Source organism: Ranitomeya imitator, chromosome 1 (assembly GCF_032444005.1).
Source record: "Ranitomeya imitator isolate aRanImi1 chromosome 1, aRanImi1.pri, whole genome shotgun sequence".
Taxonomy (NCBI): Eukaryota; Metazoa; Chordata; class Amphibia; order Anura; family Dendrobatidae; genus Ranitomeya; species Ranitomeya imitator.
The window spans coordinates 1,242,783,598-1,242,796,265 of NC_091282.1; the positions used below are offsets into that span (position 1 = coordinate 1,242,783,598).

Consider the following 12,668-nt stretch of genomic DNA (forward strand, 5'->3'; position numbering starts at 1 on the left):
CCCTAACCCTAACTTTAGCCCCAACCCTAACTGTAGCCTTAACCCTAACCCTAGCCCCAACCCTAGCCCTAACCCTAGCCCTAACCCTAGCCCCAACCCTAACCCAAGCCCTAACCCTAGCCCTAACCCTAGCCCTAACCCTAACCCTAGCCCTAACCATAACCCTAGCCCTAACCCTAACCCTAGCCCTAACCCTAGCCCTAACCCTAGCCCTAACCCTAGCCCTAACCCTAACCCTAGCCCTAACCCTAACCCTAACCCTAGCCCTAACCCTAACCCTAGCCCTAACCTTAGCCCTAACCCTAGCCCTAACCCTAACCCTAGCCCTAACCCTAATGGGAAAATGGAAATAAATACATTTTTTAAATTTTTTTATTTTTCCCTAACTAAGGGGGTGATGAAGGGGGGTTTGATTTACTTTTATAGCTGGTTTTGTTAGCGGATTTTTATGATTGGCAGCCGTCACACACTGAAAGATGCTTTTTATTGCAAAACATATTTTTTGCGTTACCACATTTTGAGAGCTATAATTTTTCCATATTTGAGTCCACAGAGTCATGTGAGGTCTTGTTTTTTGTGGGACGAGTTGACGTTTTTATTGGTAACATTTTCGGGCACGTGACATTTTTTGATCGCTTTTTATTCCGATTTTTGTTAGGCAGAATGACCAAAAACCAGCTATTCATGAATTTCTTTTGGGGGAGGCGTTTATACCGTTCCGCGTTTGGTAAAATTGATAAAGCAGTTTTATTCTTCGGGTCAGTACGATTACAGCGACACCTCATTTATATCATTTTTTTTATGTTTTGGCGCTTTTATACGATAAAAACTATTTTATAGAAAAAATTATTTTTGCATCGCTTTATTCTGAGGACTATAACTTTTTTATTTTTTTGCTGATGTTGCTGTATGGCAGCTTGTTTTTTGCGGGACAAGATGATGCTTTTAGCGGTACCATGGTTATATATATCCGTCTTTTTGATCGCGTGTTATTCCACTTTTTGTTCGGCGGTACAATAATAAAGCGTTGTTTTTTGCCTCTTTTTTTTTTTCTTACGGTGTTTACTGAAGGAGTTAACTAGTGGGACAGCTTTAAAGGTCAGGTTGTTACGGACGCGACAATACTAAATATGTGTACTTCTATTGTTTTTTTTTATTATTTAGATAAAGAAATGTATTTATGGGAATAATATATATATTTTTTTTCATTATTTAGGATTTATTTTTTTTTTTTTACACACTTGGAACATTTTTTTTTACTTTTTTACTTTGTCCCGGGGGGGACAATACAGATTGGTGATCTGCCAGTTTGCACAGCACTCTGACAGATCACCAATCTGTCAAACAACGCTGCAGCGTTACCAAGTGCCTGCTCTGAGCAGGCACTTGGTAAGCCACCTCCCTCCCTGCAGGACCCGGATCAGCGGCCATCTTGGATCCGGGACTTGCTGCAGGGAGGAGGTAAGAGACCCCCGGAGCAACGCAATCACATCGCGTTGCTGCGGGGGGCTCAGGGAAGCCCGCAGGGAGCCCTCTCCCTGCGCAATGCTTCCCTGCACCGCCGGCACATCGCGATCATCTTTGATCGCGGTGTGCCGGGGGTTAATGTGCCGGGGGCGGTCCGTGACCGCTCCTGGCACATAGTGCCGGATGTCAGCTGCAATAAGCAGCTGACACCCGGCCGCGATCGGCCGCGCTCCCCCCGTGAGCGCGGCCGATCGCGCTGGACGTAATATTCCGTCCTTGGGAATTAAGGCCCACCCCACATGGACGGAATATTACGTCCAATGGCAGAAAGGGGTTAAAGTTCAGTACTCCAAACATTGGGTGTTTCCCATGCTATCATCTTCATGACAGCACGAGAAACACCGGTGGCTCAGATTGGCAGTAAGATTATGACCACCGGTCAGAGCGCCAGCAGTTGTGATTGCAGGTAAAAAGTTTACCTCTGGTCACAGAGGCATAGGCTTTTGTGAGTAATACATCAGCCTACGACTGCTGTCACTAATAACAGTGAGAGCAGGCACCATTGATGGGAGTATTCATCAGCCAGCACCTGAGCTTTATAAATAAATAAAAAACAAATGCCAGAATTGATGCATCTTATAGATGCGTCTGTTCTGCGGTGGCTGTGGGCTGCTATTTTTAGGATGGGGTGACCAATGTCCATGGCCCCTTACCAGCCACACTATACCAACCCCCAGCTATCTGATTTAGCTTGACTGGTTGTCAAAAATGGGCGGGTGGCCTACAAAGACTTTGAAGACTCCCCAAAGATGGCGAGCAGCACTAACACCATAGTCAGCGGAAAGATCCCACTTCTGTGCCAGGTTAAAAACTTGATGATCGCAATCAAAGCTGAAGCTTTGCATGGGTAACAGGTGTAGATGGTGGAAGACATAAGACATAAAGATACTACCCAGCCCAGCCTTATCTCATCTGCTCAGTGCGGACAGGGTAGCAATGAGGAGGTGGAGGCTGTTAGGGCTAGCGGAACGCGCTGAGTAAATATAGATGGTTATTAATGACGCGTTCGCAGCCCGGGCTCCACCGTGCAGGAGGAACCTGCTGCTAGTGAATGGTGGCACTATTTGGAGGTATAAGCGAGCTCTGTTACTTCACAGAGTAGCCGTGAAAGTAAAGCACTGTGCCCTGTTAGACTGTTAGACTCACAGGAGCACAAGCTAACTGCCGAACTGAAAGAAGTCAGTGGTCATGCAAACACACAATCTCCTCACCGGAGGTGCCCGTATTCTAGGGGCTTATTTCAGCCAGGTCCCTGAATACATACACAACACACAATCTCCTCACCGGAGGTGCCAGTATTCTAGGGGCTTTTTTCAGCCAGGTCCCTGAATACATACCCACATAACCACACAGGCGCAAAGCACATAACTTAGCTTGATACTAGCGCATGGCCGTGCAGTCATGCAAACCTTTTATAGCTGCAGCAACTACAGGACCTTCCCAGAAGGACCAATAGGAGGCTGCCACAGAACTTGAGCAACTTCAGAACCTTCCTAGAGGACCAATGGGAGTTGCTGCAGTACCTGATTATGTGACCCTTGATCTCCAATGAGAGATCTTACCCTGGGCATGCTCAGAAGGGGAAAAGTAGGACTTAGTCCCAAATACGTCTGCTCGCCGCTGACCAGTACTGGCTACAATGGCAGAAGCTGGAAATGCAGAAGTAAACCTTTGCACAGTGTCAGGCTGAGCGAGACGCTGGGACCGACGTCTCCGCTGAGCAGGCTCCACTGTGGCAGTAGAATAATGGGAGACCGCAGCAGAGATGGCCCGAGATTCGCCCTGTGCAGAGGCAGGAATTTGGCTCCTAACACAGGCTGAGAAGGAGGAGGAGAAGAAACAGGAGTTGGTTGCCAGCCCAACAGAGACTAGTACCTACACAAGCTTTGTCCCATCTCTCCTATGTGGATGGGCTGATGAGGTGAAAGAGGAGGAAAAGATTGAACAGGAGGAGATGGAGAGTAGTTATCATGGTGGAGTAAGGAAAGTGTTGGCTGTATGTATCTTTGTACATATGGCTGACTTTATGTACCACTGCATTTCTTGTGACCCTCATGATACATTCTTATTGGAGAAAAAAAGAGTACTGGTTGTTTACCCTCTTAACCCCACTTTAATAAGAGAACCTTGCATCTCTACTTCCTGAGAAAGAGAGGTCTGTTAAATGTGCTATACCAGAAAGCAATTGTGGAAAATATGTTGAAAAACCACCCATTTTACCATGATAGCAACAGGGGGGCAAGCTTCCTTGTCCAAACAAGGAGAAGAGGTGATGTAGACACACAACAGGTACAGCAGAGGAGGTGGTACACTGTCAAAGTCCTGGGCCATTTTCATGACAAACTCCCTGCATCCAGGTCCTGATGATTGGGTATTTTTGACAAGGAGGGAATGTTTTTAAAGATCGTGAAGCAATACCTGGCCAAAATAACCATCAGAGTCCCTAATTCCTCTGCAACCTTCTACTATTGGGTCTTAAAGCTGGACACTTGGCATGAGCTGTCCCTCCATGCCTTGGAGTTGTTGTCCTGCCCTGCTGCTATCAACTTGTCTGAGAAGGGTTTTAGTGCTGCCATGAGGGTCATAACAGATAGAAGTACAACAAGTACAATTTGTAAATTTTTTCATGAGGCACCTCACTTGATGTTTTCAAGAGTATAAGGATGACCCTTCTTGCAATTTTTGGCAGACTTTGCACTGTATGCAGAGTGTTTAGAAGTATATGAGTACTACAACTGCAATTTGTTCACAATATTTGAATGAGGCACTACAGTTGGTGCCTTCATGGGTGTATGGATTACCCTGCTTGTAATTTTTGGCTGGTTTTGCACTTATTGCATAGGCTTTATGAGTCTAGGAGTACCAATGCATGAGAATTTGAACAGAATGTGTATGAGGTCCTCCATTATGTCTAATGCAGGGTACATCTGAGTCCCTGTTCAATCTAACTTTTGGCAGTTCTTTCTTCATAAATTACACTAACACTTAATTTTTTTTTTTTTTTTTTTTATTAAAATAGATGAAAAATATACATTTGGTTTACTTAAACTATTATTTGTTATGCAAAAAAGAGTTAAGTATCAGCTCACCTTCTCAAAATGGATATCACTCAAGGAAACCTGCAGTGCCGCAGTTAGGAGACCATTGGCTTACTCACTTTCTATCTGGTGACATCCCTGCCCTCATCATGGGAGACTTCAACATCCCATCAATGATCCCCTCTGCCAATCTGCCTCTCATCTTATTTCTCTAAATTCTTCATTTGGCCTCTCAAAGTTTGCTAATTCTCCTACGCAGGAGGACGAGAATACTCTGGACCAGTTTTTTTCCTGTCCCGCCTCACTGCATGACTTTACTAACTCCCCTTTCCTGCTCTCGGACCACAACCTTCTTTCCTTCTCTGTCAAGAATTGTCTCCTCACCCGGGACACCCTTACTTACCACACTTATCGGAATAAACATACCATTAATTCCCAGCAGCTTATGGACAATCTCCACACATTTTTAGCTCCCCATCTCCTCCCTCTCCTGTCCAGACTTAGCATTGTCACACTTCAATAATAAACTGAAGAATGCCCTAGATGAAGCAGCACCGTCTACATGCAGAAAGACCCGACACAGACAACGGCAGCCTTGGCACACTATGCAAACATGCTTTCTTCAGTGTTGCTCAAGGTGTGCAGCGTGGCAGTGGAGAAAATCTGTCTTAGCAGAAGACTTCATCCACTATAAATTCATGCTCAAAACCTATAACTCTGCACTTCATCTGGCCAAACAATCCTACTTCACCACCCTCATCACCTCACTATCCAACAACCCAAAACAACTTTTTGAAACCTTAAACTCCCTCCTGAAACCTAAAGTACAGGCCCCCATCACCAACCTCAGCGGTGAGGATCTGGCCACTTGTTTCCTAGAAAAATCAACCACATCCATCAGGATATCTCAGCCCAATCTCCTCAGTGCCTGGATCCCCTTCCCTGCCGCACCTCATGCTCACTAGACATCTTTGAGCCTGTTTCAGAAGAAGAAGTTTCAAAGCTCCTCGGTTCTGCTCGGCCTACAACCTGCAACAGTGACCCCATTCCTTCACATCTCCTGCAGTCTCTCTCTCACCAGTGGTCACCACTCACCTGACTAAAATATTTAACCTCTCTCTTTCTTCAGGTATCTTTCACTCCTCATTTAAACATGCAATCATAACCCCTTTACTTAAAAAGCTATCTCTGGACCAGAACTGCACTGCTAACTACAGACCTGTCTCTAACCTTTCCTTCTTCTCTAAACTCCTGGAACGCTTGGTCCACTCCCGTCTAATCCGCCATCTCTCGGATAACTCTCTTCGCGACCCCTTACAATCTGGTTTCTGCTCTTTACACTCCACTCAAACTGCCCTCACTAAAGTCTCTAATGATCTAATAACAGCTAAATCCAAAGGTCATTGCTCCTTGCTGATTCTCCTGGTTCTCTCTGCCGCATTTGATACTGTGGATCACCAGATCCTCCTCACTATGTGCCGTTCTATAGGCCTCAAAGACACAGCCCTCTCCTGGTTCTCCTCCTACCTCTCTGACTGCTCCTTCACTGTATCTTTTGCCGGCTCCTCTTCCTCTCCTTGTCCCCTTACTATCGGGGTTCTGCAGGGCTCAGTCCTAGGCCCCCTCCTCTTCTCTCTATACACTGCCCCTATTGGACAAACAATCAGCAGATTTGGGTTCCAGTACCATCTCTATGCTGACGACACCCAATTATACACTTCTTCCCCTGACATCAACCCTACCCTATTCAAAATACCAAGGATTGTCTGTCTGCTGTCTCTATCATCATGTCCTCCCTCTATCTGAAACTGAATCTCTCCAAAACTGAACTTCTTGTGTTTTTCCCTTCTACTAATCTCACTCTACCCAACATCGAAATTACCTTGGAGGGTTCAACCATAACTCCCAAGCAGCATGGCCGCTGTCTTGGTGTCATATTCGACACCGAACTTTCCTTTACTCCCTATATCCGATCACTCACTTGCTCTTGTCACCTGCATCTTAAAAACATCTCCAGAATCTGACCTTTTCTCACCTTTGAAACTGCTAAGAGTCTTACTGTCACTCTCATTCATTCCCGTCTGGTCTACTGCAACTCTCTTCTGATCGGTCTCCCTCTTACCAAACTTCTCTTCTCCAATCCATCTTGAATGCGGCAGCCAGGGTCATATTTCTGTCCAGCCGCTTCACCGATGCCTCCATCTTGTGCCAGTCATTACACTGGCTACCCATTCGCTACAGGGCCCAGTATAAACTCATCTCTCTCACTCACAAAGCTCTCCACAGTTCTGCACCGCCTTATATCTCCTCTCTCATCTCCGTCTATCTCCCTACACGTGCCCTCCGTTCTACAAATGACCTAGGACTAACATTCCCCGTAATCCGAACCTCGCACCTCCAACTTCAAGACTTCTCTCATGCTGTGCAAACTTTCTGGAATGCACGTCCCCAGACGATCAGACTGATACCTAGCCCCAACCTTTTCAAGCATGCTTTAAAAACCCATCTCTTCAAACAAGCCTACCATGTCAACTACTCAGTATAATAACTTTGCCCTGTTCCCTCCTTCCAAATATTATTCTGAATGTGCACCCTACTATTCATCTGTCTCCACACCCTCCATGCACACGATAACTGCACTTGATACTTGACTATTGCACTTAAACACACGGGCTGATGACCGGATCATGCAGCTTTATATGAAAATCGCTATTTATTATAATTGCCAGACCTGAAATAACAAGCACTTTTCACCTATTGTGTCCCCCCATTTCGTTGTAGATTGTAAGCTTGCGAGCAGGGACCTCACCGCTAATGTCACTGTTTAAAAATTGTCTTAACTTGTATTGAATTTATTGTCTGTACATGTCCCCGCTCAATTGTAAAGTGCTGCAGAATATGTTGGTGCTATATAAATAAAAATTATTATTATTATTATTAATTATTATTGGTAGAAATAGAAAAAAATCAAGCATGTTGGATAAAAAGCAAAAGTCTATATTGTAGATATTAGAAAGTTGCATCAGTGTTTATGGGCATGCCTATGCACACTGGTGTGACTTTTATTAAATCTACAATAAAGACTTTTGCATTTTATCCAACACACTGGATTTTTTCTATTTCTATTATTTTTTTCTATCCTTTTTAAATTTTGCCTTACATACAAGTCCTTATTTAGGAATGAATGTTTCTTAACATTTGTTTTCCTTTAAACTCTAATCTCTCGGCAATTTTTAATGTTTTATTGGCAGTCCTTATAGTGGAGTAAAAGTGTGACACCCCTGTTCTCCAGCAGCGATCTTGGAGTCAAAGATGCTGTTCTCCTTCCATTCAGCACTTTTGCCATCCATTTGTGCTGGATAAATGCTTGGAAAATATAGCATGACAATGGAATCTCCATTCACATTTTGTCTATCCCTTAAAGTCTCTATGAGTCACTGGAACCAGTAGTAAGCAATAGTTTAAAATTGATTTGTTAGATGGCAAAATTAAATACATATCAGTGATACTGGGGGAACTATTCTCCTCCCACTGACCCCCGGGGTGTATTACATATCATCCACGTATTTGTATTTTTTTATACCATGAGTTTTTACATTAACAGAAAAGGGAAAGCACCACTCCAGCATTTTTTATTGCCCCTGGAGTGGTGCTAAAAAAATATACATCCCTTTGACCTTCCGACGTTTTCATCCATTTTCGCCTCCGCTCTTGTCTGAGATCACTTTACAATACAAGTCTATGAGAGCGTCGTTCTGCCCTCGTTCTGGCGCTCCTAGACTTGCATTGCACCCTTATGATGTAGCTTCTGACTTCCGGACAGCCAGAAGCTGCGCTCACAAGATGGCGCAGGTGAGTATGTGACCAGCGGCAAGGGGCTTAGATTTGAAGCGCGACCCCAGCGTTGAAGAAACAGAAACCTTTGTAGTGGTGCTTTAAGGTAGACAGTCACATAAGTCCATCCACTAATTTGTCGTTAAATGAACCTCTCCGTAAATCCACTAAAACGTGAGACCTAAAATAATCAACTGGATTGAAACTCTCGCATGTGTCGTTTTGCAATGTCTGTGCTATAGTGGAGGAAGTGTCTGTTTTATATGCTCTTTGCATAGTATTTTATCTGATTGCTATCTTATAATGATATGCAGTTAACAGTAGAAGCTGAGTTACATTTAATCAAGTCTACTGATGTTCCTGTTTTATTTCCCTGCAGTGTCCCGATTCTGCATGCAAACAAGATCTGCTCGCCTACCTTCAGCGGATCGCGCTCTACTGCCACCAGCTTAATATCTGTAGCAAGGTGAAAGCTGAAGTGCAAAACCTGGGAGGTGAACTCATCGTTTCAGGGGTGAGTTACTGCCAGTCTCCACTTTTCTATACTGTAAAATTCATTTTTATCCTGTTTTATGGAACCTGCATTAAAATATCATCTAAAAGTTACAGAGATTTCTAAAAAAAATAGTATTCACTTCATCACATACAGAATTTACTGTACAATATTGAAGTATTGATCAATGAAATAAATGACTCCTACATATTGATAAGCAACATGTCTCATAACAGCACACCATGTGGTTAATAGTGGTATCGCAAGTGATGCAAATATTAATAAGCTTCCATGCAAAGTATTAGCAAACTTATTAGGGAATCTCAAATATTTTTAAATACAAACATAGGGATAGACTTGCGGAAATGCTTCCATGATTAAGTTTTCTCTAAGTGTTGTTTGCAATGAAGAAGCCTTAGGAAGAATAGGTACTCAGTCGTATCCTTTTCGAAATAACCTAAAAACCTTTTTTTAAGGTGCAAAAATAAAGCCTGTTATGAGGATATATTAAAGGATCGTTCCCTTTACTTAAAAGTTGATCCCTTGCTGCAAGCTGATGTAAAGAAATAATCCACGCTGTACTCATCTTCCTTGGGTCCGTCACCGATGCTTCACTCTGCTCCCGGTGCCTGGCTTTGGCTGTGACGCTTGCCGGTGAACAGGGAGAAGTGATTTGCTTCTTTATAATAGTCTGTAGTTGGGGGATTAGTATTTAATTATAGAGAACAACCCCTTCAAGGAAAATAATCAGCACAGAATTTTGGAAACATCTACGTAAAAAAAGGGAATTCAAAGGCATGCACATTCACTACATGGAACTACAAACATAAAGATTCCAAGAAATTCCTCAACTGGGTCATTAATGATGGCTCTAAAGCCAAAGGTAATTTATACACCAAGTTGCAAATTCTCGGGTGCACGATATTTGTGCAGTAGTTTGAGACTTTTCCTTTTTACCGCCACTCATGTCACTTACCTGATTATTACGGGAATCATGGCTGCCCATAGGCCAGCAAATTTACTACAATTTATGCAACAAATTGATGTAAGTTTTTAGCCCAGCACTACACTAGCTATGATCTGTTTATCTAATACATGGGCTGCCACAGACGCACCTACTCTGACAGGAGACATGCACTTATTAATAAATTAAGCACATGTTATTGACTTTTTATTAAGACTACCGTAAAAATTGCTGGTCTCCAAAAATTTGTTCGAAGCTGTAAAAATTTCAATTGAAAGCATGAACTTTGATAATTTATTTTAACATGTTCTCACTGGAATACTTTAGCCACAAATTCCCATTCAACATTTCACGTTTTAAAGATTGATGAAAGAGAGATCGTCGGCACAGAATGACTGCTCAAACGAAACACTGGCGCATGATGCACCCTTGCCGTGGCAAACAATTCACTACTTCTTCCCACCTTCTAGCGTAGTTATCCATCAATACCTGCCCCCCGTCTTCTTCGATCAACAGTCCTGACTTTACCAAAGCAGGGTTGGGATAGATAAAAAAAAGTGGCTGGGTAAAAGGCACTAAACTGCTTGTCTGCGCCAAGTGTGCACCGCTTTTCGTTAAGCAGTCGTTTTGTGTGGACAAACTTCCTTTAAGAAATTCAACCTTTATACACAACTCATTCTTGGAATTAATAATATGTGTGTATAAAGCCATTTTCTTCCATCGTCATATTCTATATATGAAATGTGCTTTATATAAGTAACTATTTCATAATAAATACATAATGATTTTTTTTTTCCCAGAATAATAAAAAAGAGCAAATATGGTTAAAAAGTTGGGTACTGACAATACTAAGCAGTTAGATATTAGACAGTTTGAGTAAAACGTTAACTAATGGCTTTTTTTCCCGCTGACACTAAGACTAATTACAGTGTTTTGTCGTCCTACCATATCACTTCCTCTAGTAGAATATAATATACATTGTCAATAGTTTTGAAATTTCTCTTTATACTTTTTTTTAATAATTATTCTTAATTTTGGCCATATTGTTTTCTTCTAACCTTCTTTGCTGGTTAACGTTAGGGCAGGATTTATTCAAGCTCCAACCTTAACGTTCTATTTCTAAAAACTGTGGCTGAATATTCCTCTTGTGCAATTCATTCTTCATCTTTGCTATTTCTTTTATCTTTGCACTCATGTTCCAAAAAAATGTCATCAATGTTGATTCTTTGGGCTTCTTCGAATGGTAGCCACTATTGTTACCATTCATGAAATGGTTCTTCACCATGTCCCTTACCATTTCCATTTCATTTGGCCACAATACCATTTCAAAAGGAAGAAAACAATTCTTTGTAATTCCTTTTTTTCGTTTCTGTGTCTGTAAATGTTGTCATTCTTGTTTTCCACCTGTTTAGACTAACATTCATTAGCTTTTTTTTTCGAATCCATAAATGATCCTACCGGCCTGTTTCATCTCTTGTCGTCTTCAATTTTTCAGTAAAGGAAGAAGTGCACATTTCAAGATAGAATAATCAGTGTTATAAATATGCAATGACTTCAATCTGCTCTGAACAACTTTATTATTATAAGTTTTCAAAAATGAGCTCTGTTCATAGATCAAAGCTTTTCTTACTTAAGCAGGTCAGTCCTTACGTTACAGATTCAGTGAATCACTGCTTTTCTGGAAGTAGGGAGAATCCACAAAATCATGTTCATTGTAATGCTTAGATCTATCTTCAAAGGGGTTTACTTATTCCAAAAATAGATCCATATGATATGTTCTATGCCTGTTATTTTCAATATTGTATGTTTTAAAAAAAAAAATCAGGTATGGCACTACATGAGCCAGAAAATGTATAAATGATAACCACCAATGCTGAGAAAAATGAGCCATAAGTTAGTATGCATGCAACATAAAGGAGCATGTTCAATTTGGCTATTAAACCGACAAAACCTAAGATGGAAACTGAATGAGCAGATACCCTGCTGTAAGTAAAACGTAATAGTTCATATAAATAACACAGTGTACTTTGTAAACACAGTTTTTGATTAAAAAATGTCTCAACTAGGTCATTTTTGATACATGGTAAAGTTGTAATATGAGAGACAGTATAGGACCGTCCCGATTTGGGTACACCTTGATGCTGCTGGCTGGCTTTCACACTTTTTTAAAATCAAAAATAGTGTTCACTATGTACCCTATGTTATTAATATGCACTATTATGTTTTATTTACAAAACGGTATTTGTTCTTTTAGTTACCATCTTAGGTGTTGGCCATCATGATGCACCAAAATGAGTAAGAAGCTCTCCTTCAAGACTAGTGCTTTTCTGGCCTTGATGATTCGATCAAATTTGAAGCATTGGAAAAATGCATCATGAAGAGCTCTTTTTTAGTTTTGTTTTATTTTGGTTCACAGATTATAACATTTTTTTTTATTTGTCACATAGGTCTTAGGCAGAATCAAGAATAATTAATCTTATTTTTATCTTCTTTTCAGACCAAGTTGGTACAATCTCTAACATTTAAATAAAACTACTTTAAACTTCCAAATTTTCCTGTGCATACTGGTGCCAATTATGTGTATTTTAACTTACATTTAAAAAAATGGACATGATTGCTTTTTTAGTTTTTATAACACTAACTTATTCCGTAGTGCATTACAGACACTGACAATCTAAATTCCCTGTCACCTTGACATTGAAGTGAGGGAGTAAGGCCAGGGCCACAATTGCAACTGCAATGCGAGAAACTCACATCAATACTCGGCACCGCCGCCGGCACTCGGGACTGGAGTGTGCGGCTGCATGTATTT

At 41.6% G+C, this 12,668-nt stretch overlaps 1 protein-coding gene across 3 annotated transcripts in view; it reads left to right on the forward strand.

Annotated features, from left to right (window-relative positions):
- Positions 1–12,668, forward strand: part of CTNNA2 (catenin alpha 2) — a 1,798,423-nt gene that overhangs the window by 1,592,072 nt on the left and 193,683 nt on the right. For all 3 annotated transcript variants that reach the window (XM_069745159.1, XM_069745158.1, XM_069745160.1), the window contains one exon: positions 8,779–8,913. In XM_069745159.1, the coding sequence (XP_069601260.1) occupies positions 8,779–8,913 (135 nt within the window). The remainder of the gene's footprint in view (positions 1–8,778; positions 8,914–12,668) is intronic.